We start from the raw sequence: 27,968 nt of genomic DNA, 5'->3' as shown, positions 1-27,968 counted from the left end.
TAGAAATAAAGCATTGAAGTTATTTATTGGTTTTTAACATGAAAGATTTTTCCGTCACAGATGTCCAGGATTTCAGTGCTTTATTGTAACAGTCTTAACCTCGGTAAAAAACTCATAAGAATCCTTTGCTCCTTCTCTGCCAAGACCTGAGGCTTTCATGCCACCAAAGGGCAAATTCAGTTCTCTGATGAGCCAGCAGTTAGTCCAGACCAGCCCAGATTGCAGTCTCTTGGCCACACGATGGACACGGCCTACGTCTTTTGACCAGATCGTAGCTGCTAGGCCATACTTAACTCCGTTGGCTCTTTCAACTACTTCATCCTCTGTGTCAAAGGGCACCACACAGATCACAGGGCCAAATATTTCTTCCTGCATGCAGCAGGACTGGTCTTTGATCCCAGTAATGATTGTTGGTAACATGAAGTAGCCATTTCGGTTTTTGTGAGGCATGTCTAAGGGATCCTTTCCTTCCCCACAGACGATGGTGGCTCCCTCGGCCTGAGCCTTCTTCACATATTTCTTTACCTGATTAGAGCACAATGTTGGAGGTTATTATTATTATTTGTTGCATTTGTATCCCTCATTATCCCATCTCTTTGCAGGCTCAATGTGGCTTACAATACATCATGAATAGTAGGAATACGTGAGGAAGTGTACATTTAGTAATGGCAGAAGTGTTTTGGTACATGATAATGATATAACATTGTAGTATTTTAACAAACAACCATAATAAGAGATATATAGGAGAAGTATAAGAATTAAGGAGAATGTACATTAGTAATAACAAAAGATTTTTTGGGGGTGACATGATACTGAGAAAAAAAAAGATGATAGTAGTTTGACAAGCAAATATGATTGGGGCATTTCTGGATATATGTATAGTGTTCATGTTTGTTGATCATTGTTGTATGCCTTGTTGAAGAGGTGGGTTACAAACACATTTATGTTTACTCATTTCTATTGCCTTTGATTGATGTGGATTTAACGTTCCCACACAGTACATGTTTTGTCATTACATTTACCTACACACCAGCCCAAAACTTCCTGATGTTCCAATACAAGGTACAAATGTCATCACTTCAAAGCCATGAGCTTATTTTTCAGAAAATTTCAATACCAATAACTACTAAGTTGAGGTGGACTACTTTAATATTATTACAAGGGATAGGTGAACTGGTTCTAATTTAACCTGTTCCTCGTCTGACCTGAGAGAAGTTTGGCGCACCTTGGATTATACTAGCCACAGCAATGTCTGATATGGCAAAATTGAAGGAGGCAGGAACCAGCCTTGCTTTGGTTCCAATTTTTGATCTCGTCAATAGCTCTGAACTAGGCTGACTTGACAGAGGAATATCTAGCTGACATAAGTATATTTGGGAGATTACAGAGCCCATGGGATGGGGAAAAACTGTTTAGGTAAAGAGAAACGTTTTCTTACCTCCGTTGGCAAGATGGCTAAATTAGAGTCAGCTTATATTAAAAGCTGGAGATACCAATATATCAGAAGATGAGTCTTGCTATTTTGACTTCCAACAGCATAAGTTTACCCTTACGTCTGAAGACATAATTTTCAAATATCCAATGCTAAGATTTTATTGAACTTTTGAATACAAGAGTTTTAATAACTGGAATCAAACTATTCTTCCCTAGGAAGTTATTACGACTTGTTTCCTGGCTGGAGCACATGTGTCCCAATGAATTCGTAACAAAAATCACCTAAAAGCTTTAGAACTGTATAAGAACTTTAAAAGAACTTTATAGGAATCATTATTTAGGTCAATAGTCAGAAGCACTTATACCAGTATCCTTCATTGCAAGGCCCGGGGTCAGTGGTAGCTCCCATCAACATTAACTGTGGCCCCCTGACTCATTCCCCAGAATACATTCCCCCACCTTTTCCTCAGACTTGCTGCTGACATTCCTGTACTTCTACCATGCTGCTCTCGATGAGTTTATGCTATGTGCTCCCCAAAATTTCACAAGACTGAGAGAATACCATGCAGTTCAAACTTACTGTGAGCTATGTGATGCTGGGAAAAAACAGAACAGCACCACAAACATCCAGAGAAAGTATTGGAGAAGGGGGAGAACCAGCTTGAAGGGATAGGGATGGAAACAGGATGGTGGAGATAGACAGGCATCTGCCACTTTATCCAATGATGATCTTGGTTTTCACATTTTTTTTTTTTTTTACAAACTGGCCCCCACCAAAAAATAATTAAGATCCATGACTTACATGGTCAGTAGTGGGGCCAACCTGATGAGTGCTTCTTTAAAAAACACAACAAAAGAAACATGGTCCACTTGAAGAGATAACATTAAACATATAAACGGTTATATGGCCAAAAGTATTGAAAAGGGAGCAGAATTGGAGGTGTTCCAAAAGCGACCTAACTGATCTAAGAGGTGATATTCAGCCTCTAAATATATACAACCTTAGCTGGTTGAAGTTATGCAGGTATGTTCAACACCACCACCTAAACCTATAGCAGTGCTGAACATAAGTTTGATGTGAAAATGTCTAGGTTAGATGTTTCAATGTATGTATTCATTGTAAGGTTAATAGTGACTTGAGTTTCCCTTTTATGAGAAGTCTACTGGCTTTTACAGCATTTTAGCCTAACAAAGTGATTGCTTTATTTATTTATTTATTTAGTTAGTTAGTTAGTTATTAGGATTTATTTACAGTCTTTTTGAAGAAATTCCCTCAAGGCTGTGTACAGTAAGAATAAATCAAACATGAGCAATAGACAGTTACAGCAGTAAAAATATTCAAATAATAATATAAAGTATGGTGTGGAGTGGCATAATCGAACGGGGACGACCATCTCTAAGGGCGTCCATCTCTAAGGACGTTCCAGCGAAGGGGCAGGGCAACACGTATTATCGAAACAAGATGAACATCCATCTTTGGTTTCAATAATACGGTCGGGGACACCCAAATCTTGACATTTAGGTCAACCTTAGAGATGCTCGTCCTCGGTTTTCGGCGATAATGGAAACCAAAGACGTCTATCTCAAAAATGTCCAAATCCAAGCCCTTTGGTTGTGAGAGGAGCCAGCATTTGTAGTGCACTGGTCCCCCTGACATGCCAGAACACCAACCGGGCACCCTAGGGGGCACTGCAGTGGACTTCATAAATTGCTCCCAGGTGTATAGCTTCGTTACCTTGGGTGCTGAGCCCCCCAACCCCCCCCCCCCCCCCCGCCCCCCCCCAGGTCTGCCTGCCTGAAGTACACTGCACCTACTACAATTGCTCCAGGGACCTGTATACTGCTGCGATGGACTACTACTACTACTACTACTACTATTTAGCATTTCTATAGCGCTACAAGGCGTACGCAGCGCTGCACAAACATAGAAGAAAGACAGTCCCTGCTCAAAGAGCTTACAATCTAATAGACAAAAAATAAATAAAGTAAGCAAATCAAATCAATTAATGTGAACGGGAAGGAAGAGAGGAGGGTAGGTGGAGGCGAGTGGTTACAAGTGGTTACGAGTCAAAAGCAATGTTAAAGAGGTGGGCTTTCAGTCTAGATTTAAAGGTGGCCAAGGATGGGGCAAGACCTAGGGGCTCAGGAAGTTTATTCCAGGCGTAGGGTGCAGCGAGACAGAAGGCGCGGAGTCTGGAGTTGGCAGTAGTGGAGAAGGGAACAGATAAGAAGAATTTATTCATGGAGCGGAGTGCACGGGAAGGGGTGTAGGGAAGGACGAGTGTGGAGAGATACTGGGAGCAGTAGAGTGAGTACATTTATAGGTTAGTAGAAGAAGTTTGAACAGGATGCGAAAACGGATAGGGAGCCAGTGAAGGGTCTTGATGGACCTGAGTATGGCATTTGAGGCTGGCATAGAGGCTGGCAAAAAAGTATTTTTAAACTTGTTTTTTATGGTGGGAGAGGATTAGTGAACACTGGGGGAGTAAGGGGAGGTCATCCCCGATTCCCTCAGGTGGTCATCTGGTCAGTTCGGGCACCTTTTTGAGACTTGGTCATGAAAAAAATGGACCAAGTAAAGTTGGCCAAGTGCTCATCAGGGACGCCCTTCTTTTTTCTATTATCGGCCAAGGACGACATCTCCTAATCACGCCCCAGTCCCGCCTTCGCTATCCTGCCAACACGCCCCCATGAACTCGCGATGGAAAGCAGTCGAGGGTGTCAAAAAAATCGGCTTTCGATTATGCCAATTTGGACGACCTTGCGAGAAGGACGCCCGTCTCCCGATTTATGTTGAAAGATGGGCGCCCTTCTCTTTTGAAAATAAGCAGGATAGTATACTACTTACATTGTCAACACAATACGTATTAGAACATTTTAATTGACAGTGTAGGGTAAACACCTGCTTCCTTTTCCCTTTGGAGGCTAGACTGCTCATGCCTTATCCTTATAACATATAAGCCCAGAAACATAACAGTCATGCTTTATATATCATATACATGATTCTTTAAAACAATTTCCTAGAAATTATTTTTTCAGTATGTGATGATTAATTTGACCAGCCTTTAACCACAACTTATGGTTTTTGGTATTTCACTTCTTCCCCAGTGATTCAGGTGAATTTTGTCAATTGTGAAATTATTGTTTTAGTAGTGGTTTTTTGTTGTTGTTCTTGTTTTTATTGATCTATCCACAAAATTCAATTTGTGCACCTGTCTTTTTTGCCAGCTTAATTCTACATCACCCTCACTTTCTAAGAAAAGAAATAGCACATAAATCTGTCGATAACATATAAAACAGCAATTACTATTCAATATACCGCACACCTTAGAAATCTTAAGTCAGATACCTCCAAAAGATTTCACAGGAATTTGTAATTGGTGAGAGTGCTCAGGAAAGATCCTCAGTGGGATTACCTTTTCCATATGTTCCTTGCTTATCAGTGCTCCCATGCTAGCAGTAGGATCAGAGGGGGCTCCAAGCTTCCATTTTTTTGTAGCTTCAACAAACTTCTTCAAGAAGTCATCATAGATGGTCCTCTGAACATAGATCCTGCTTGTGGAAAGGCAAATTTCACCCTGTCAAATCAGAAAAAAAAACCCTCACATGATTTCAACTAAATAATTTTGCTGTGTTTCATCACACAATCTTGGTTCCTACCTTAGGGGGTCATTTACTAAAGATTAACTCAAGTTATCTGCAGCAGGGTCCATAGGAATAAACTTGGCCCTGCTGCCAATAACTCAAGCTAATCTTTAGTAAAAGACCCCCTTAGGGATTAATCTTGGGACCAGTTCTATTCAATACCTTTGTAAAGTTTGCATTTTTTTTTGCTGATGGCAGCAAGATCTACAGGAGAGCGGAAACTCCTGAAGGACTAGACAGAAAAGAATGAGGAGAAAGATGCTTAAAGTGAAATTGTACTCAATAGAAAAGAAAAAGGGGGAAAACAAGGAAAAACAGGAACACAAATATTTGACAGGCTTTAATAATGTACAGGAAACCAACATTTTCTATGTAAAAGGACGTTCATAGTTAAAGGATTATCATATTAAATTAAAGGGAGTAAAGTTCAGAGGAAAAGTGAAATTACTTCAGGTTTTTCTTTCTTTTTACTGAGATGGTGCTAAATGCCTGGAATAACCTATATGCGGAGGGTAGTGACGAACAAACTAATGAAACAATTTCAGCATTTTTCAGATTGATGTAGGGGACAATTGTGTGATCAAGATTAGGATGTTGCAGTATTGCAAACAATACATACCTTCACTCAGAAATTACTCCTAAACATTTCTATGGTGATTCTTGATTAGGTCCACCCACCTGATTGGCAAAGCTTGACCTCACAGTGCATGGAATGCATTCCAGCAAGTCAGCATCATCAAAGATAATGGCAGGATTCTTGCCACCGAGTTCCAAGGAGAGTCTCTTACACTGGACAGCGCTCCTCTCAATGATACGTTGGGCAGTGACTGTGCTGCCCGTGAAGGAGATCAGTGGTACATCTGCATGAGCAACCAGAGCTTCTCCAGCTTGCTGGCCTCTTCCAAACACAATGTTTATTACTCCAGCAGGAACACCTTAGGAAAAAAACAAAAAGGTTTGTAGATGCTTCTAGAGGCCCTGAAAAAGGACAGATCTATTTAGAAAGGACTGGTAGAATTTATGGAGAAACAACTCCTTCATAAGCTACAGCCATCTTGATTATAACTCAACAGTGTGGCTTGGGGTGGAAGTTTATGGCATGGTTATAACGAGAGGAAGGATAGGTGTTTAATCCTTCCTAACCTGGAGGTAATATTTTATGGGTTTTCTAGTGACATTAATTTATACCAGTGGTTCTCAACCCAATCCTTGGGACATACCTAGAAAGTCAGGTTTTTCAGGATATCCACAAGTTCTCTGTCACTGAGCATTTTAAGTGTAATGTTATTCCCTCTAAGGATTGGCTTCTGTTTTTTTTTTTTTTTGGGGGGGGGGGGTTGACAACAGTGATTCTCCTTCTTACCTACAAATGCATTCAGTCTGCTGCCCCTCACTACCTCTCCTCCCTCATCTCCCCCTATGTTCCCGCCCGTAACCTCCGTTCACAGGACAAATCTCTCCTCTCTGTACCCTTCTCCAACACCGCCAACTCCAGGCTCCGCTCATTCTGCCTCGCCTCACCCTATGCTTGGAACAACCTTCCAGAGCCCTTACGCCAAGCCCCATCCCTGCCCATCTTCAAGTCTTTGCTTAAAACCCACCTCTTCAATGCTGCATTCGGCACCTAACTCTTACCATTCACTAAATCCAGACTGCCCCAATTTGACCGCCCCTATCGGACTGTCTGTTCACTTGTCTCTTAGATTGTAAGCTCCTTGAGCAGGGACCGTCCCTCTATGTTAATTGTACAGCGCTGCGTAACCCTAGTAGCGCTTTAGAAATGTTAAGTAGTAGTAGTGATTCTTTTGAGTTTGGGTATAAAATGTCATCTGTTTGTACTAAACACTGAGATGGCTCCTCAAGGGACCACAGGTCTCTAATATGGCAGTATAATAAAGTATCCAACACTTAAAACAATAGGAACAAGGTTTTGTTGCTATGACAACAAACAGGATGAGGCATGGGTATCTCTCTCAAAACTTAAATATAAAAAAATGAAACAAATACTTTTATAACACTTTTTTTTTTAATTCTAAAGTCTTAGAGCTTTAGGGCATCAGAAATTTCTGTAGTTAAAGAAGTTCAAAGGACTTTCCCTGGGGAAAAACTTTGAGTATGTCCAGACCTACAATCATCATCTATCTGTTTGCTTTTACATAAATAGAGATTAAAATATTCATCCACAACTTAAAAAGAAAGAGAATTGATACATGGCAGGTGAGCATATATCTGAAGCCAATGCTGTAAACAAAGAATCAAAATTCAGACTTCCGCTGCCAGCCTCTGGGTTTTTGCTCTGTTGTTCTCACATACATAGATGCCAAGTTGCCCAGCTCCAGGCGGGAGACTTTTTGGTCAGTCCTAGTTTTGAACTTACATGCCAAAGGAATTTGGGATACGTGGAGGAGCATTTTCAATATGAATATGAATAGGAAAGAAGGTCATTTTCAAAAAAAGAAAAATGTCTTTTCTTTTTTTTTTTAAATACTGTTTTGAGCAAGACTTTGTAATTTGGACGTTTTGTTTTTTGGTCCATTTTTGGAAAAAAAAAAAAATGAATAGGTGCAAGATGTAGAGATTCATTCCATTGGGATAGAGGAGGAGGCAACATTTTCAGTACACTGGTCCCCCAGACATCACAATGGGGCACCCTAGAAGGCATTTCTGTGCAGTTCATAAAAATGCTCCCAAGCACACATCTCACTTTTGCTTCCTTATCTTATCCCGTGAGTCCTCCAAAACCCACTGTCCCCCACTGTACACCACTATAATAACCCTTATGGGTGAAGGGGGTACCTATATGTGGGTACAGTAGAGTTTTGGTGACCTTGGGAGGGGTCACAGTTTCCACCACAAGTGTGACAGGTAGAGAGAGAAAGGGACCTGGGCCCCCCACTGTGTAAGATAAAAATTATAGGACATTTGCATAATTTTTATCTTACTTTTACATATTATGTTTTGTATCAAGCATGATATATGTTTTTATGATATATGTGTTGTATTTTTGTTTTGTTTTAGACCCCTGAAGAAGGCCTCTTTGGCCGAAACACGGACCGTGTAGGGTCTTAATAAAGAAATTTGGCTTTTTTACACCTGTGATTTTAGTTTGGTCTTTCTGTACATCTTCCGTTCTTGTTGTTTTTTGGTGCTTTTTACGGGAGATTTGGACTCTCTTTGTCGTCATTTTTGTTTTGTTCCATTATGGCTGTAAAGCATCCAAGTTTTAGGCACACCATAATCCTGCCTTGAAAACGCCACGACACTCCCCTTTGTGATTTGAACGTACTTCTGACAGACTTCATAAAAAAATATTTAAAAAGAGGTTTCGAAAATACTGATTTGGACGTGTAAACCTCTCACCCGCTTCTGCCAGCAGTTTGCACATCATCCAAGCAGTGACTGACGTCAGCTCACTGGGTTTGGCAACAACCGTGTTCCCTGCCGCAATGGCTGGCGCTATCTTCCAGGTCAGCAAATACAGAGGCAAATTCCAAGGGCTGATTAACCCAGCTGGAAAAATGAAACAAAAGTGTGATGTAGAACACAGTGCTAGAATCAATTTCAATTTTATAGACAATAAAAAATGAAAATATCATTCCCAGCTTCCTTTGGGTTCTGATTCTCTTGCCTTCCAGTGGAGATGTTAACTCCTCTTGATTAGCCATTTCCAACAGCAGGAATTTAAGTTTAATTGAGTGTTGCTGTGCTAGGCCAGTTCAAGAAATTAAGGGGCCCTTTCACTAAGTGGCGATAAGCCCACCACAGGCTTACCATGCACCAAAGAGGAAATAATGCCAGGCTACTGCAACAGCCCAGCGGTAGTTCCCACCCCCAGCGTGTGTCATTTCCGGTGCTACAAAAATATTTTCTATTTTTGTAGCACCGGTGTTTATCTGGCAGTAATCGGGTAGTGCTATGTGCTGCCTGTTTACTACCAGGTTAGCACAGGAGCCCTTACCCCATCTCAATGGGTAGCGGTAAATGCTTCCCCCTGATATGACCGCATGGTAAATGGTTCACTTACTGCATGATTTAAAGAGTAATAACAGGGTTAGCATATATTGTGGCACAAGTGTGTGTGGCTGGAGGAAAAAGCCTCGAGAAAACTCCTCTTGTATGCAAACTAATGCTTTAATCGGAGTTGGACTTCCTCATCATTGGCTAAAAAACCCCCAGATGTTACAAGTCAAACAATAAAGCTTTCCAACTTAGCTTTTTTTGTGTCCTTCAGTGGTCTTGATCACTTACTGCATGGCCATTTCTTTTTCTAAACAGAGACAGCCTTTTACCCGCTGTGATAAAAGGGGGCCTCAGTGCGCATCAAAAACACACAGGCCAGGGGCGTAGCCAGACACCCAACTTTGTGGGCCTGGACCCAAGTTGGGTGGGCAGGTCTCACAGGTGATTTGGTCTCTCCTTGTCTTACCTGCATGCCATCTGCTATTTACAAGGTATGCAGGAGGGACAGTTGTTGGGAGTTTTCAGCTTTTCAGCTGGTAGGGCTTGGGAATCCCTGCCAGCCACACCATAGGTGTGCTGCTACTACATTCACATCTCACTGACACCCATTCCATAACCACTCCATTCAGCCACACACCCCTCACCCTGCCACACCGGCTAACCCACCCACCCCACCCCCACCCCGTGTTATGAAAGGGTAAACTATAACCCCCCCCCCCCCCCCCCCCCAAGGAGCATTCTGGTGATACACAGCTCCAGAAACGCCTAGCTTTACCGAGCAAATTTTAAGGCTGCTCTGGAGCTGTCGGAGAGGAAGGAAACACAATAATTGAACTGTGCACACAAATTGGGCATGCATCCAAATTTGCACGTGCAATTCTGAGCGCTATATACAGTGGTGGAAATAAGTATTTGATCCCTTGCTGATTTTGTAAGTTTGCCCACTGACAAAGACATGAGCAGCCCATAATTGAAGGGTAGGTTATTGGTAACAGTGAGAGATAGCACATCACAAATTAAATCCGGAAAATCACATTGTGGAAAGTATATGAATTTATTTGCATTCTGCAGAGGGAAATAAGTATTTGATCCCCCACCAACCAGTAAGAGATCTGGCCCCTACAGACCAGGTAGATGCTCCAAATCAACTCGTTACCTGCATGACAGACAGCTGTCGGCAATGGTCACCTGTATGAAAGACACCTGTCCACAGACTCAGTGAATCAGTCAGACTCTAACCTCTACAAAATGGCCAAGAGCAAGGAGCTGTCTAAGGATGTCAGGGACAAGATCATACACCTGCACAAGGCTGGAATGGGCTACAAAACCATCAGTAAGACGCTGGGCGAGAAGGAGACAACTGTTGGTGCCAAAGTAAGAAAATGGAAGAAGTACAAAATGACTGTCAATCGACAAAGATCTGGGGCTCCACGCAAAATCTCACCTCGTGGGGTATCCTTGATCATGAGGAAGGTTAGAAATCAGCCTACAACTACAAGGGGGGAACTTGTCAATGATCTCAAGGCAGCTGGGACCACTGTCACCACGAAAACCATTGGTAACACATTACGACATAACGGATTGCAATCCTGCAGTGCCCGCAAGGTCCCCCTGCTCCGGAAGGCACATGTGACGGCCCGTCTGAAGTTTGCCAGTGAACACCTGGATGATGCCGAGAGTGATTGGGAGAAGGTGCTGTGGTCAGATGAGACAAAAATTGAGCTCTTTGGCATGAACTCAACTCGCCGTGTTTGGAGGAAGAGAAATGCTGCCTATGACCCAAAGAACACCGTCCCCACTGTCAAGCATGGAGGTGGAAATGTTATGTTTTGGGGGTGTTTCTCTGCTAAGGGCACAGGACTACTTCACCGCATCAATGGGAGAATGGATGGGGCCATGTACCGTACAATTCTGAGTGACAACCTCCTTCCCTCCGCCAGGGCCTTAAAAATGGGTCGTGGCTGGGTCTTCCAGCACGACAATGACCCAAAACATACAGCCAAGGCAACAAAGGAGTGGCTCAGGAAGAAGCACATTAGGGTCATGGAGTGGCCTAGCCAGTCACCAGACCTTAATCCCATTGAAAACTTATGGAGGGAGCTGAAGCTGCGAGTTGCCAAGCGACAGCCCAGAACTCTTAATGATTTAGAGATGATCTGCAAAGAGGAGTGGACCAAAATTCCTCCTGACATGTGTGCAAACCTCATCATCAACTACAGAAGACGTCTGACCGCTGTGCTTGCCAACAAGGGTTTTGCCACCAAGTATTAGGTCTTGTTTGCCAGAGGGATTAAATACTTATTTCCCTCTGCAGAATGCAAATAAATTCATATACTTTACACAATGTGATTTTCCGGATTTAATTTGTGATGTGCTATCTCTCACTGTTACCAATAACCTACCCTTCAATTATGGGCTGCTCATGTCTTTGTCAGTGGGCAAACTTACAAAATCAGCAAGGGATCAAATACTTATTTCCACCACTGTATAGAATTAGGGAGTATATGCGTAGGTGCACTATACCAGTGTATTTTTACTAAGACGTGCTAATTGCAAAATTAGCGCATTTGTTTTTAAGGTTTTTTTTCTTTTTAGGTTGTTTTCAGGTTTTTTACAATGCCTACAAGAACCTAAAAAGAAAAGCCTTTAAAAACAAATGTGTTAGCTTGGCATTTAGTGTATCTTAGAAAAATAAACTGGTATAGCGTGCGTTATATGCTTGGGAGCATTATACCAATTATTTTTACATAGACTCACAATTTGTGTACATTATACATGTGAGCATGCCATATGCATACAGTTACGGTACCTTAGCTGGAGGGGATCCCCAAACTTTACCAGCTATAGAAAAATGGAGCCAGACCGATTCCCTGAAGTGCAGCTGCCAGCAGCTCAACGTGCTGCTGACAACGCTGGCACCATGTGCATGCTCTATTCTGTGCATATACTGAGCATGCATAGAATGTAGCATGTGCAAGGTGCTAGAATCAGCAGTAGCACTTTAAGCCACTAACAGCCACATTTTAGGGAACTGGGACCAGGCTCTGGTTTTCTGCAGGTGGTGGGATTTAGGGATCCCATCAACTATAGAAAGGTGCATCTGGCTGCTGGGCTGACCTGTGGCAAAAGTAGATAGGCCCAGGCCAGTCCAGGCCTATTCATGGCTATGCCCAGTAGCGTACCAAGGGCAGGTCTGTTCGCCCGGGGTGCAGGTAGAAGTCGCATGACTGTCGGCTCCACCAGTCTTCTGCCCCAGAACAGGAAGTAACATCAGAGGGGGTAAGGGACCAAAGGAGCCGACAGTCGTGTGACTGCTCCGTTCACCCCTTTGCTAGGAGGAAGGGTGGTTGGGGTGATGCGCCTCGGGGGTGGGGGTGTGACACACTTCGGGGGTGGGGTGTGACATGCCTTGGGGGGTTGGGGGTGTGATGCACCTTGAGGGGTGGGGTGGGGGTGTCACGCGCCTTGAGGAGTTGGGGGTGGGGTGTGGCATGCCCCAAGTCTTGCACACTTTACAACTGTCAGCTTCAGAGAAGAAAACAAAATGAAAAGGAAAGAGGAAACGAAGGGAAAGAAAAATGTGTGAAGCAGAAGCACGATTGTTGTATGGACTTTCGAAAATTGCCCCTGGTACAAAATAAGTACCTAAATATAAGTACATAAGTAATGCCATACTGGGAAAAGACCAAAGGTCCCCGACAGCGGCCAATCCAGGTCAAGAGCACCTGACAAGCTACCCAAACGTACAAACATTTTATACATGTTATTCCCGAAATGGTGGATTTTTCCCAAGTCCATTTAGTAGCGGTCTATGGACTTGTCCTTTAGGAAACCGTCCAATCCCTTTTTAAACTCTGCCAAGCTAACCGCCTTCACTACATTCTCCGGCAACGAATTCCAGAGTTTAATTACACGTTGGGTGAAGAAAAGTTTTCTCCTATTTGTTTTAAATTTACCTCACTGTAGTTTCATCGCATGCCTCCTAGGCCTAGTATTTTTGGAAAGCGTGAACAGATGCTTCACATCCACCTGTTCCACTCCACTCATTATTTTATATACCTCTATCAAGTCTCCCCTCAGCCATCTCTTCTCCAAGCTGAAAGCTGAAAAGTCCTTGCTTCCTTAATCTTTCTTCATAGGGAAGTCGTCCCATCCCCGCTATCATTTTCATTGCCCTTCGCTGCACCTTTTCCAATTCTACTATATCTTTCTTGAGATGCGGCGACCAGAATAGAACACAATACTCAAGGTGCGGTCACACCATGGAGTGATACAACGGCATTATAACATCCTCACATCTGTAAACCGCTTTGAATGTACTTGCAAAAACCTCAGGAAGGCAGTATATCAAGTCCCATTTCCCCCTTATTACGGTAATTGAGCTGGCTTCCTGTGGTGCAAAGAATGAAATTTAAGTTGTTGCTACTGGTTCATCTGGGGTTATACCAACTCTTTTTTTTATTTACATAATGTACTGCAATGATATGTGCTGCCAAGGTTGTTGCGTTCAGCGAGTGCGTGTGACCTGGTCATACCCGATTTAAGACATCTGCGTTTGAGCATTACTAGAACTGGCACCTTCTCTGTAGCTGGTCCTGCAGAATGGAACAAGTTGCCTTTGGTGCTGAAGTCACATCAGAATGCTGCATCTTTTAAATCAATGCTAAAAAGTTATTTGTTGAACCAAATTTATGAACTGTTATGATCTGCCTGTATTTCATTTATACCTCACTGTATTTGTGGTTATTAGTTGTTTGTTGATTTTTATTGTGTATGTTATTCTATTACCCGCCTTGGATAAAGGAGGGCTATAAATAACAAATCAAACATCTCTTCTGGGCCATAACTAGGTAGCAATGGTGTTCTTGGGTGCATTTGTTTAGTGACAGTGACCTCTAGTGGATAGATTAGAACAGACATCACCAGCAGAGAAAAGGTCCCATGTCACTTGCAGGCACTCACTGTTAAAATGTTATCAATACAAATAAGATCAGTTGTTTACCTTAAAAGTCTTAGGTGTTTATATAAATTGTAAATTAAGGTGTTTCCTTTCTAGCTAATTAGAGGGTTTGGGAGGTCAAAAACTCAGTTATTAGTGTTTTTGCATCATAGATACTATAGCTGGGCACTTTTACGAGTGGAATCAAATATACAGGATTATGTCACTTGGCAGGAGACAGCACAGAAAAGTCACAAAAACTGAGAGGAGGATGCAAGAGAAGACAGTGAAGGGGTGAGGGACTGTCCTCCTATTTTAGTAATTTAAGGGTTGGCGGGGTTTTTTTGTGTGGGGGGGGGGTTGCATCAGAGGTGGTATTTTTCAGTGTTTGTCATATCAAATCTAAAATCAGAAGCCCTGTTTATCTCAATTAATATTATCTACGGTATTATGATTTCTTTCAGGGGTAGTTAATTTTACACATACCTAGTGACTGGGTTCAGGGGGCTGATGACTACAGCCCTGTTGAATGGCCCCAGCAATCATCAGAATAGGTACTGTATGCTGTTGGGGGAGGAGGGCATACATTACCAGTTTTTATGTTTAAGTAAATCCCAGCTCAGGCTCCTTTCCTTGCTGGTTTTTAAGATGTTGCATTGTCACTCATTTTTAGTGGGTACCATGTAGTCTGGAAATGCTGGGCAAGAATAAGGGAAGCACCTTATTAATTCTGTGGTTATTAATTGGGTAAAGCCTCAGTATCTAACAGCGATGGTGCTTTTGTGCTGCAGGGGTTCCCTACCTCTGATAGCATTGTGTTTGGTAATGCATATGAAAAAATAAAGGCATGGAAAAACCTCTACGTCAGGAAATCCAAGCAAACAGGAATAGAGACTGACCGAGAGACGAATCCAACACTGGAGATGCTTTTATGCAGTAATGCTTTTATTGTTGCTGTTACAGAAGGACCCAACACGGTCCGTGTTTCAGCGCAATAGCACGCCTACTTCAAGGGTCTAGTAGTAATTCCTCACGGTATCTCTTTCTGTTTTGAAGTGCATGGTGCATTGCAACAATAAAAGCATTACTGCACACCATCTCCAGTGTTGGGTTCGTCTCTGGGTCAGCCTCTACTCCCATTTGGTTGGTAATGCATATGCCCATGGTTTCATCTAGGGTGTCATGAGAGGAGATAATGAAATGTGATGCTGTCATGTAGGAGCACAAAACCCAGAGAGTGGGAGGGAGCTTTGTCTTCTCTCTTTTTTGCCACACTAGCATAACGTAACGTAACAATAAAATTTATATTCCGCTATATACCTTTCGGTTCAATGCAGATCACATTAAAGAGACTGGTCATTTCCAGGAAAGATGAAAACAATTAATATTAAAACAGACTGATTGCACCTTGGAAATCAAATACGATTCAATACAAATTTCTTAGATACGTTTTTATCATGGAAAATAGTATGCTTTGGACATACTTTTCCAGACAAGCAGCCCGATAAGAGAAAAGTGTGTCTAAAAGTTTAGTTCTTTTCTGACTATTAAATTGATGGAAAAGTAAATAAAGCCAATGATCTAGTAATCCTAGACTTTTGTAATAGAACAAAATGGTGCATAAGGTATGATGGAGCAAGACTATATAGAGGGGCATTTTTGATTGGGGGCGCCCATCTCCAAGGACGGCGCCGACCGTATTTTCAAAACGAGATAGCCGGCCATCTTTCATTTCAATAATACAATTGGGGCTGCCCAAATGTCAGAGATGGCCGGGTTTGAGATGGCCAGCCTCAGTTTTCGCCCATAATGGAAACCGAGGCCAGCGATCTCAAACCTGGCCAAATCCAAGGCATTTGGTCGTGGGAGGGGCCAGCATTTGTAGTGCACTGGTCCCCCTCACATGCCAGGACAGCAACCGGGCACCCTAGGGGGCACTAAAGTGAACTTCGCAAATTGGTCCCAAGTGCGTAGCTCCCTTAACTTGGGTGCTGAGCCCCCCAAAACCCACTCCCCACAACTATACACCACTACCATAGCCCTAACGGGTGAAGGGGGCACCTACATGTGGGTACAGTGGGTTTTGGGTGGGTTTTAAAGGGCTCCCATTTTCCACCACAAGTGTAACAGGTAGGGGGGGATGGGCCTGGGTCCGCCTGCCTGAAGTCCATTGCACCCACTAAAACTGCTCCAGGGACCTGTATACTGCTGCGATGGACCTTAGTATGACATTTGAGGCTGGCAAAAAAAGTTTTTAAAGTTTTTTTGAGGGTGAGAGGGGGTTAGTGGCCACTGGGGGAGTCAGGGGAGGTGATCCCTGATTCCCTCCGGTGGTCATCTGGTCAGTTCGGGCATTGTTTTGGGACTTGGACCTGAAAAAAAAGGGACCAAATAAAGTGGACCAAATTCTCACCAGGGACGCCCTTCTTTTTTCCATTATCAGGCGAAGCCGGCCATCTCAATGCACGCCCTCATCCCACCCCCATCCCGCCTTCGCTATCCTACCGAAACGCCCCCTTGAAGTTTGGCCGGCTCCTCAACGGAAAGCAGTTGGCGCCGGCCAAAATTGGCTTTCGATTATACCGATTTGGCTGGCTTTAGGAGATGGCCGGCCATCTCCCGATTTGTGTCAGAAGATGGCCGGCAATCTCCTTCGAAAATAAGCTGGATAATATCAGACATATAAACGGCGAGTGACCGTACTCACTCGCAAATGCGCAGTAGATTTCCCTCTCTGTCCCGCCCCCGCGTCAATAAGTGATGACGGGGGGGGGGGGACAGGACAGAGAGGGAAACTGCGCGAAGGGGAGGGAACCGCCGAGGTCGCCACCGCTCCCCCTCCCCCCCGAGGTCGCCGCCACTGGTACCCCCCCCCCCCCGGAGTCACCATCACCCCTCCACCCGGCCCGTCTCTTCGCTATTCAACTTACATCTCCGGAGCAGGCAGATCAGCTGAGCTGCTGTTGGCCTTCCTTCCCTGCCTGTGTCCCGCCCTCGCTGACGTTACGTCACTCGAGGGCAGGACACGCAGAGAAGGAAGGCCGATGGGAGCTCAGCTGATCTGCCTGCTCCAGAGATGTAAGTTGAATAGCGAAGAGACGGGCCCGCAGCAGCGGCGGCGACTCAGGAGGGGGTGGCGGTGGCGGCGACTCGGGGGGGCGGGGTACCGGCAGCGGCGACCTCGGGGGGGGAGCAGCGGCGACCCAAAAGCCCGTTTTAACGGGCTCAATGGCTAGTCTTATAAAGAAAATAATAAAATGTAAACCATAATCTGGCCTATATAGGTAACCAGTGTAGCTTTCTATAATTTTGAGAAACTGAATCATATTTTGATAGGGGCCCTTTTACTAAGCTGCTTAGGCGCCTACACACGCCCAATATGTGCCAATTTTGAGTTACAGCCCGGCTACCACGAGAAATATTATTACAATAATCTAAGGAACTCAAAATCACAGTTTGTACTATGAGTCAAAAATGTTCTTGATCAAAATATTTTCTAACAGAGAACTAAAATTCCAGGAGAGGCAGGGTCTGATTCAGTGGCATTGGCTGTAATGTACCAAACCAATCTGAGGACAAAGGAAAAAAGAGGTTGGAGGATTGTTCTCATTAGGTTCTGGTTCTATGTGGCATCTCTGCAATTTTCCATCACTGAATTTTTTTGCAGTATTTGCCATCCTTCTGGTACTGTTTTATTATGATTTTCCTTATAGTTCACAGAGCAGTACCAGTAAGTCCATTTGGATACTTCCTGATCCACTGTGCAACTTTTAATGTGTACTTGGTTTCTCTTTGCCATAAATGTCATGACCTCAATGTGCATTACAAGATTTATACTGATGCTATTCAGTTTTTCTTCTTGTTTTATAGCTCCTTTGATGAAATTGCCCACTAACTTCAGTAGTATCTGCAGACTATTGCATCTTGGATATTTAGAAAAAGTGACTGAAAAACAATATTCCTCAGATTTCTAAATGTTCAGAGCCAGCCTAACTGTTCTCTGATATTCTCGCTTACCTTGGGTTTAAAGACATGAGGCTGATCTACAATTTGGGTTTTAGAATATAAGAGTTTCTATACTAGGTCCATCTAGCCCAGTATGCTGTTTCCAACAGTAGCCAGTCCAAGTCACAAGTACCTGGTAGAATCCCAAAAAAGTAGAAAGATTCCATGCTACTTAGACTTGGGGAAAGCCACTGCTTATCCCCGAGGTTAACAATGGTTTATGAACATTTCCTCCAGGAATTTTTTTAACCCAGCTATATTAAATATTTTCTCCAATTTGTTTTACATGTGCTACCATATGATTTCATGGAGCGTCCCCTAGTTATTGTACTTTTTGATTGAGTAAATAATTGATTCATGTTTACTTGCTCCACTCCATTGTCCAAATTTAAGAACCCTTACCTCTTTAGCTTTTCTTCATATGAGAGTGTCATTCTATTATCTTGGATTCCTTGCTAACAGTAAAAGCCTAAGTCAAAGCAGTTGGGCAGTCATCTTTCTTTAGACTATGGCTTGTAAACCAATTGAAACTCATACTGTGTAATGGCGATTTTAGAAAAGTCATCAAAAGGCTTGATTACTGCAGTTCATTTTATTTCGTAATCTTGCATTTATATTTGACGGCATTGCAACTAATACAGAACGAAGCTGCCTATCTGTTGACGAACACACTGATGCTTCATCATATTAGATTGCATCAGAGCTCTCCACTGGCTGCCTATAAAATTTAATATCAAATTTTAATTCTTACTTTTGACACATAAGGCATTGCAGAATGATGTTTTGCATTATCTGTCGACTGTCTTAAAAATCTACAGGCCTGAGATCTCAGATATGAAAGAATGTAGCACTTGTCTATCCCATCACTAACTAAAATATACTTTACTGAAACAAGATCTTGCTCATTTTCTAACCATTAGTCCTCACAACTGGAATAAACTTCCAACTGATCTCAGGTTTATATTCATAGAAACAGAGAAAATGATGGCAGAAAAAAAGCCATAAGGCCTAACCAGTCTGTCCGCTTTAAAATCGTGGGATTTCACTAAAATAAAGTGCACTTTTATTCAAAAACACACTAAAGAGTGAACACTGTGGAGGGGAGTGAAGTGGAGACATTTTTGCCAAAGTCACTCAGTGAAGGCCTTGAGGCATTGTAGTTCTTACTGTCCCTCAAGACCCACATACTGAGCTAACACCAAATAATTCTGTGTTATCACCCCTGGAGACTGATACCAAACACACTACCCCAAAGGACCTAGGCTACACGTGCTTTTGGAGCCTGCGCCCTACAGATCCCCAAGAGGTTCAGTGAACCTGAAGATGAGGAGCAGAGATCTCATCAAGTCAGGAGCAAGGAGAAGTGAAACTGGATCCTTTGAAGGAGGAGACCAAGAAGTGTCCTTCTCAGTACTGAATTCTGCTATTTGTCTACTAGTTTATTGTACCTAACTGTTGTGGTTTTTATTTTCTACTGTACTGTCTACCTTTTATTATTACATCAGTAAAGACTCCTATTATTCATTCAGCCAAAAGCTGGACTAGATATGCCATTTCTTTGAATGAGAAGAGAGAGGATTGCAAGTGATCAGTATTTTCAACTCCACCAAACATATGGCCTTCGAGTTGAAAGAATCCTTCTCACATCCCACACAAGCCCAAAAAGTAAGAGGACAGTCTTCCCTTCATTCGCACAGCTCTCAATGTGAAGGACAGTACGAGGGAAGCCTTGCTGGGCTTTACTGCTACTGTTTCTTGGGAACGCCTTACCAACTCCAACTGGAGTGCGCACAGTATAGTGCATGCAGCCCAGAAGATCCATCTGAGTGCATTCTGTAGTGTGGTGCAGAATAGAAGAAGCAAAGAATCGGAAATTATACACAGACCGAGGGATATCCACAGTGCGGGCAAATGTAATTGTTTTTCCTGAAAGAGAGAAAAGAAAATTCACATTGTCATACAATGGTGCCTTAGTATCTCATTCCCAATATCAAGCATACTCATTTCTTCACTGGGAAACTAAAGGCATTTCTTTTTCACTCTAGAGTACTCAACAGAAGCCGACACATCCATCCTTCTGTCTTTATCCACTTTTGCTTAATGGTCAATTTATTTGCCATTGGCAAGGCGTAGTCTGTGAAACCTTCAAAAGTGTTTTGGACAGTGGAAAGAGGATGTCGCTCCCATGAGCTGATCAAGAATGAAGCAATGCCGACATAAAAATCAATGAAATACGTCTTTTAGAACCTGAATCAGTATTTTCATACAATCAAACAGAATTTGGTATTAGGAGCAACAGGGGTTGAAGTGGCAAATAAAATGAGACAGGAGCATCACTTGGGGAGAGAAAGGCCTAATAAAAACAGGCCTTTAGTGCAGTGACTAGAACCTGAGGTCAAAGGCAAGCATGATAGTTGATGCAAATGAAAACTGTTCTTCAGAGTCACGTCAAAATATTGAATTCAAAGACCAACTCACGCTTCTCATATTTTGAGTATAATGATAAAACTGCAGCATTGGACCTATATTACCTACAATAGAAACAAACTGGATTCTAAGGTTTAGCAGTAACGTATTTTATTCTCAGTGGGATCATGTAAGCCAGGATTTTTTTTTCTTGGAATGTCAAAGGAGTTACATGCAAGGGAAAGACAATGTTTTTGCTAGTCTGCTGTTGGAGGAGGGCTGAAGATGAAAGAAGTTGGTTTTCTGCTCCAGTTTGGAGAAAGGAGAAATGTTAGGAAGTATTTTTTCACTGACAGCATTCCACTACTTGGAATGCTCTCCCGCGGGAGGTGGTGGAAATGAAAACAGTAACGGAATTCAAACATGCGTGGGATATGCATAAAGGAATCCTGTGCAGAAGGAATGGATACTCAGGAGCTTAGTCAAGATCGGGAGGCGGGGCTGGTGGTTGGGAGGCGGGGATAGTGCTGGGCAGACTTATACGGTCTGTGCCAGAGCAGGTGGTTGGGAGGCTGGGCTGGTGGTTGGGAGGCGGGGATAGTGCTGGGCAGACTTATACGGTCTGTGCCCTGAAGAACACAGGTACAAATCAAAGTAGGGTATACACAAAATTAGCACATATGAGTTATCTTGTTGGGCAGACTGGATGAACCGTGCAGGTCTTTTTCTGCCGTCATCTACTATGTTACTATATGTTACTATGTCTCCTTGGCAAGTAGCCAGGAGAAGTTTGGTGTAAATGTATTTGTTGAGAAATCTGCAACAGCATCCAGTAGATGGTATCCATCCTAGGTCAGAGGAACAAACAGTCCAAAAGTTTATTTATTTATTTAAAACATTTATAACCCACACAAGCCATAGAACTCTTGGCTGTTTACAATAAATACATTCATAGTGACGAAATAATAAATCATAACAAAAACATAACCATCACATACATACTATACCAAGAACTCCGCACACAATAAGCAAAGGGATTGTCAGAAGTAATATATTATAAAGAAAACCAGCGTTACATATGCAATCTCATAATGTTCAACAGGGAATTCAGATGCAGCCTTCCATTAGGAGCGGCAAGTACTAACAACTCTGGATATTCACTCTGCTGTTTACCTTGATCTTTTGACTCTGCCTGTGCAAACTCCTCCAGGTGGCTCTCCAGCAGATCAGCCAGCTTATTCAGTATCTGAGATCTTTCCTGAGGGCTCTTGGAAGACCAGCTGGGAAAGGCACCTTTGGCAGCAGTAACTGCAGCATTTATCTTTAAAGACACAATGTTAAGATTATCTCCAAATGAATGAGGTACCTATATGACAACACTGACAGTAAAATGTGCAGTGACCCAAGCATATAGAAAATGCAAGTTTAGGTTTAGGCTTGAAATATTTGGGGGGGGGGGGGAGGGGGAGAGACATCTAGAGGCCGATAGTGAGCAAAATGTTGTCAGCAACATTATTGCATTGTTGGTTTAATTAAATACTGACAATAAATATGACTATGCTGCAACTGAAATTAAAACCACTCGTAGTGGCTGTAACCACCTTATTATGCAGATTGGATGGACCATTCATGTCTTTCTCTGCCGCCATTTACTATGTTATTATCAAATACATTTCTCCATGCCATGGCATGCCATTTTCAAATGAAGGTGACAGGACCCCCCCCCCCCCCCCCCAAAAAAAAAAAAATAAATTTCATGTTCTTCATGTGTTGTTAATAGTCAGCTCTCTTTCAAAAGAGGGTGCACCATTTGCAAAGAAGGGTCACTCTTTCTCAATAATGGATGTGTAGTCTCCCATTATTTGGGCATTACTAGAGTTTGGTGTCAGCTCTCTGGAGTCCCTGGGGGTATTGCTGGGATGCCACTGAGTGGGACGAAGGTCCAAGCACAAGGGGAGTGGTGTTCAAATATGTTGCAGAAAGAAAACAGGTTTAAGAGCTGATTGATAAGGGAGGTGGAACTAAAGGTGATAAAAGCTTCTGTTTGGGGGGAGAATTAGATTTTGATTGCCTGTACCCCTGCCAGGACCCTTGAAGGAGAGGGGGATCCCAAAGTGGCTAAACTCAGGCCATCAGTGGTTGCTGCCCTATTAAGTGACAACTGTGAAGTGCCAGAACTGAGGGTAAGTTAGGGGAACCTAGGGTTACCATATTTGCCATGATACAAAAAGAGGACACCCGTCACACCCCTGTCACGCCCTATCACACCTCCACCATGCCTCTGTACAGCAGTGTCATCTTAATCCCCCCAAGAAAGCCAGATTCCCTCCCTCTCCCCCATGTATGTCCCTTCCCCAATCTTTTTTCCAGCCTCCCTCCACCCATCTATTTTTTAAAGCTCACACCATCTACATCCCCTTCCCTCCTCTGCCTTCCCATACTTTATCGTGCTTGGTGGTCTAGTGTTCTCTTCGGGGCAGGAAAGAGCCCCCTGTTTTCTGCCCAGCGCTGCCACAGACCTCTAGCTCCCAGCATCACTTCAAAATGGCTGCCAGTTCAAGCGGTGACCTCGCAAGACTTCTGTCAGGCTGGCAAAACCCACCCGGACATCCCGCGGTGCCCTCAAAAAGAGAACATGTCCAGGTAAAAGTGGCCATATGGTAACCCTAGAGGAACCCAGCCTTAAGCAGGAATCTGGACAGGGGAAGCCTGTTCAAGGCTAGGGTGCAGCTCCAGAAGTGGATCGCTGGAAGTAGGCCAGACTGAAGAGTCTGTGCCTGAGGGAAGCAGATTGGAATCAGAGGAGTACATTAACAGCCTTGGATTATTACCAGCCCCTGGATGGGTAAATGGACAGGAGTACTTGTAAATTTGTAAATACTGAAAAGATCAGGTTGGAAAAGAGGTTTGAGATTGTGATATACAGTCTTGACCGGACAGGAGGAGTTCTACTGTACAGTTTAATGTTGTTTTTGACTCCCGTTGCAGAAACGTTCAGTAAAAATGAATTTGCATTAAACAGAATCTTTGGAGTGTGTGGGGTTTGCCCTTCAGAAGGGGGAGCGAGGACATTGGCTCCTTGAACTGGTAAATACCTGTGCAAAGCCCTCACTTAAACTGCCCCAATCCACAGAACTCTATCCTGGACCTTGACCCACTCCCAAGCTCAAACTGGATGGACTGTGCTGAGTGGAATATGTGGAGTGAGCAGAGTGTGGTGTCAAGAATAGGGAGAAGGGTAAAAGACTGTTTTTCCCTGTGACCCGGGCCGTGAGTGATTGGAGCTGATCTAGTAGTTGGAGGCGAGACCCGGGTTACACATGCATGTGTGAAAAGTATAAATAGTGCATACATTCACACATTTTGCCAATGGTGTGCAACCTTTGAAGAAGAGCATTGCTGTTATGGAAGAGCACATGCTCTTAAGGACATTGCTCCTATAATGAAAAAAATGCTGAAAACCCCCCAAACAATACAAATGTGGCCAGAAACACTACCATGGAAATTTTCAAGCTGCACACCTCTCTAAGCCAACATCTACTAGCTACTATTCTGGTCAACTCAAAGAATTCAATCAAGGTTGCTTGGAAACATCTTCCCCTTGCAAACCATTCTACCTAAAATCCCATAGCTCACAAGTTTTGTGGGATTGGGTTATTCTATACTTCAGTAGTGTTCTGAATTAATTTGCTCGCCAGTGACATCAAGCTAACAGGTCCGTGGTTTCTGTGTCCTCTTAGTTCCCACCTTCCTGGAGCAGTATTACTATTTCTATTCTTTTTCAGACTCTTGGAACCTCTACCATTTCAAGAGCCATGAGGGGTGCAGCCACCAGCTTCTTGAGCTCCTTCAGTATTTTGAAATATATCCCATCGTTTCCCATAGTCTTTTTCACTTTCAGTTTTACCAGTACCACAAATTCTGCTGACTCAAATGGTAATGTGTTTATCCCACAGTTCCTTATGGTTTGCCATTGATCCCTCACATTTTTCATCTTGTTTGAATACCAAGCAAAGTTATTTGTTTAAAATTTCCTAGGTCTTTTTCTGAGCTTCCTGTTCACTAAATCTACCCTTCAGTCTTCCTATTTTCTCTTATATATCTAAAGAACAATTCTTGCCTGGTATTGACTGCTGCCTCTCCATACCAACGGCTGGAGCAGGCCACTGTCCTTTTCTGTTTTCACCCTATGATTGCATAGCTCTTTGGGATACATTAGTTTGAAGCATGTCTTGCAATGGAATTTTTTAGGTTCTGAATTTCATATGATGGAATTATTCATAAACAGCTCCTGTGACATTCTGATTTCAGAGAAGTCCGTGCAGCTGCAAGTTAATCATCATCAATTGGCATTTGGTAAATATTTACCAAGAACCAAGCACAGTGCTAAAGGTTACTGCTGAAAAAAAAAAGACAAAAGAAACAAAATCAACGGGACAGCACACAACATTGCAAGACATTTTATATAGGACATGATAGCAGAAAAAGATCGTACGGTCTTTTCAGTCTGCCCATCCACACCTAGTGCTCAGCCTACAATTCCTTCCTCTCTCAGAGATCCTCTGTTCTTTTCCAATGCTGTTTTCAGATATTGTCCTCATTTCCACCATCTTCACTGTGAGGCTCTATCATGTGTCCACCAATTTGTACATAAATCTTTTATTCGATCACTCCCGATTTTACCCTCATTCTGTGACTCTTTGTTCCACAGGTTCCTTTCCATTGAGAAATCTGCCTCTTGTGTATTTACACCATGGAGGTATTTAAATATCTCTGTCCTCTATCCTGCCTTTCTTCCAAAGTAGTATACATAAGATCTTTAAGTCAGTCCCCATATGATGGTATTCATATATTATATTACTTTTCTTATTTCTGTAGTAGATAGGCATTTCACCCCTGGATTGTCCTTCCCCAAATTTAAAGAATGGGCCGCTGGTGGGTGCATTGCTGTGGGGGATTTTATTCAAGTGAATGGGAGTCAACTACTCTCTTTTGATCAGGTTAAGTTCTGCTGGGGTCTGCCTAATTCCTATGTTCTACAATACATGCAGGCCAGACACTATTGTGCCACACTGATGCAGGAGTCCTCTATATCATTATGGACAAATGCTGACAGGTATTCCTGGAGGTCTCCCATAAAACAAACACACTTTCAAATTGGTACAGCATGGTCTGAGAGCAGGTGAACTCCATGTACATCTGGCCCTAGAAAGGTCCAGAGATATGAGTGAGGATTCTTGAGCTCCTTTTTTTCAACTTTGGTCTCGAATTAAGAATGCTGACCTCCAATAAATTCAATTTAAACTATTACACAGGTCTTACATTACCAAAGTGAGGAGAAAGAGACTCTCTATGTTTATTTGATTTTGCTCACACCTTTTCAGTAGTAGCTCAAGGTGAGTTACCATTCAGGTACACTGGGTATTTCCCTGTCCCTGGAAGGTTCACAATCTAAGTTTTTACCTGAGACAATGGAGAGCTAAGTGACTTGCCCAAGATCACAAGCAGCAGCAGTGGGATTTGAACCAGCCACCTCTGAATGTCAAGACTGGTGCTGTAACCACCAGGCCACTCTTCCCCTCCACTCATATGTGGCCAGATGATGCATGTGAGAAGTGTGTAGCTGGTAGGGGAACTTGGATTCACATGTTTCTAGAATGCCCTCAGTTAATAGATCTTTGGGGAGGGGCTTCATACTTTGGAATCCATTGTGGGCTCCATTACATGGATGTACTCCCTTTTTGATGATGGGTAGGGACCTGACTTTGAGAAACTTCGGATTGTCAGACTTAAGTATCCACTTTATACACCTCACCCTATTATCAGAATAGGGTTTTAAACCAGACCTGGATTCCAAATAGCCTAATCCTGGAGTATTATCAGATATGCAGCACCGATTTCAATGTGTAGAGTTGAGGACTACAAATCCCACACTGCTTTGAGAAGTAAGTTCAAAATCAGGACTTACCAAAAAGATTCCCTCCTGAACTGGGTTAACTTGGCAGCTTTGATACTAATTTAACAATTTCTAATGTAACATAGTAGATGACGACAGATAAAGACCTGTATGGTCCATCCAGTCTGCCCAATAAGATAAACTCATTACATATGGTATGAAGTGATACATTATATGTATACCTGATCTTCATTTATCCTTGCCATTTTTAGGACATAGACCGTAGAAGTCTGCCCGGCACTGCCTTTGTTCTAAAATTTCTGAAGTTGTTGTCAAAGCCCCTGAATAGCTCCACTCCAGCCCATCCACTCTATTCAGCCTCGATCACTGCACAGACCATAGAAGTCTGCCCAGCACAGGCTTTCCTTCTTAATCTCTGCTAAGCTTCTTTGGATCCGATCCTTCTAAACAGGATTCCTTTGTGTTTGTACCACGTATTTTTGAATTCCGTTACAGCTTTCATCTCTGGGCATTCCAGGTATCTACTACCATCTCAGTGAAAAAATACTTCCTGACATTATTCCTCAGTCAGCTCCCTTTCATCCTCAATTCATGCCCTCTGGTTCTACCACCTTCCCATGTCTTGAAAAGGTTTGTTTGTGAATGAATGCCTTTCAAATATTTGACCGCCTGTATCACATCACCCCTGTTTCTCCTTTCCTCCAGGGTATACGTGTTTAGGTCAGTAAGTCTCTCCACAAACACCTTGCTATGTAAATCCCCTACTATTTTCACCGCTTTTCTCTGAACCACTTCATAGAAAAGCGACGAAAATGACACAAAAAATACACATACTAAACTAGAATTAGAACCCACATGAAACAAAGAAAATAACCAAATTGACTGTAAATTGGTTCGGCCTTGTGGTCTTAGCATGCCTTTGTGCTGGTTTTTCCTGCACACTAAGGCCATTTTTACCTCTGCCAGAAAATGGCTGATTTTCTATTTTTTTTAAATTAATGGCCACGCTCTAATGACGCCATTAAAATTACCACGCAAGCAGTTACTGCCACCCATTCAGTAGGCAGTAAGTGCTCACACAGTAATCCTGTGCTAACTAGTTAGCACATGGTAATGCAGCTGCTCCTGTTTAGCACAGAAACACCCACTCTCTGCCCCTGAAACACCCCTTCAAAAAAAAAAATTATAAATATATTTTTAGCATGCAGTTGGCAGATTTGGCAGTGACCGCAGAATGCCTGAGCTTGTCCCGTGGTACGCCATTTTAAGCTGCATGTTAGTACCTAATAACATGCAGCTTAGTAAAAGGGCCCCTAAGTAATTATCTGTTTCAGTTATTGACAGTTTGTCTGCCTGTTCAAACTTTTCCTACAGGTCTTGAAGGTTTTATCACTTAGCATTTATCAATAAATAAATAAGTAAATAAAGCAGTAGTCGGGCATGTGTTACCTCTTGGCTGCTGCTGTCTGGCACTCTGCAGTATACTTCTCCTGTGGATGGATCGTAAGAGTCTATGTAGTCAGTACAAGGAACAAATTTACCAGCTATGAAATTCTCCAGTACTAGGAAATTCTTTTGGTCAGCCATCTTCAGGCAGGGTGTAATTCTTTCTGTCTTGGCTCTGGAACCTCTGGACTCTTTTGTGTCTATAGGAGGGGAGAA

The 27,968-nt window shown here is 42.9% G+C and overlaps 1 protein-coding gene across 1 annotated transcript; it reads right to left on the bottom strand.

Moving 5' to 3' along the window:
- ALDH8A1 (aldehyde dehydrogenase 8 family member A1) lies at positions 1–27,968 on the bottom strand. The gene is made up of 7 exons (XM_030198452.1): positions 27,756–27,968; positions 21,563–21,710; positions 19,754–19,909; positions 8,440–8,589; positions 5,758–6,014; positions 4,851–5,012; positions 1–525 (listed from the first exon to the last, which is right to left on the bottom strand). Exons 1-7 carry the CDS (start codon positions 27,891–27,893, stop codon positions 73–75), a joined length of 1,464 nt encoding a protein of 487 aa, XP_030054312.1. The 5' UTR covers positions 27,894–27,968; the 3' UTR covers positions 1–72.

Source organism: Microcaecilia unicolor, chromosome 3 (assembly GCF_901765095.1).
Source record: "Microcaecilia unicolor chromosome 3, aMicUni1.1, whole genome shotgun sequence".
Classification (NCBI taxonomy): domain Eukaryota; kingdom Metazoa; phylum Chordata; class Amphibia; order Gymnophiona; family Siphonopidae; genus Microcaecilia; species Microcaecilia unicolor.
The sequence above is the reverse complement of the archived record's forward strand: the minus strand, read 5'-3'. Positions and strand labels throughout refer to the sequence as shown.

Excerpts from the sequence above, each read along its gene's own strand:
- ALDH8A1 (XM_030198452.1), bottom strand. The coding sequence starts at position 27,893 with ATGGCTGACCAAAAGAATTTCCTAGTACTGGAGAATTTCATAGCTGGT. Across the intron at positions 19,910-21,562 it reads GGCAGAGTCAAAAGATCAAG|GAAAAACAATTACATTTGCC; the intron begins GTAAACAGCAGA and ends TCTCTCTTTCAG. Across the intron at positions 8,590-19,753 it reads GCGCACTCCAGTTGGAGTTG|CTGGGTTAATCAGCCCTTGG; the intron begins GTAAGGCGTTCC and ends TCATTTTTCCAG.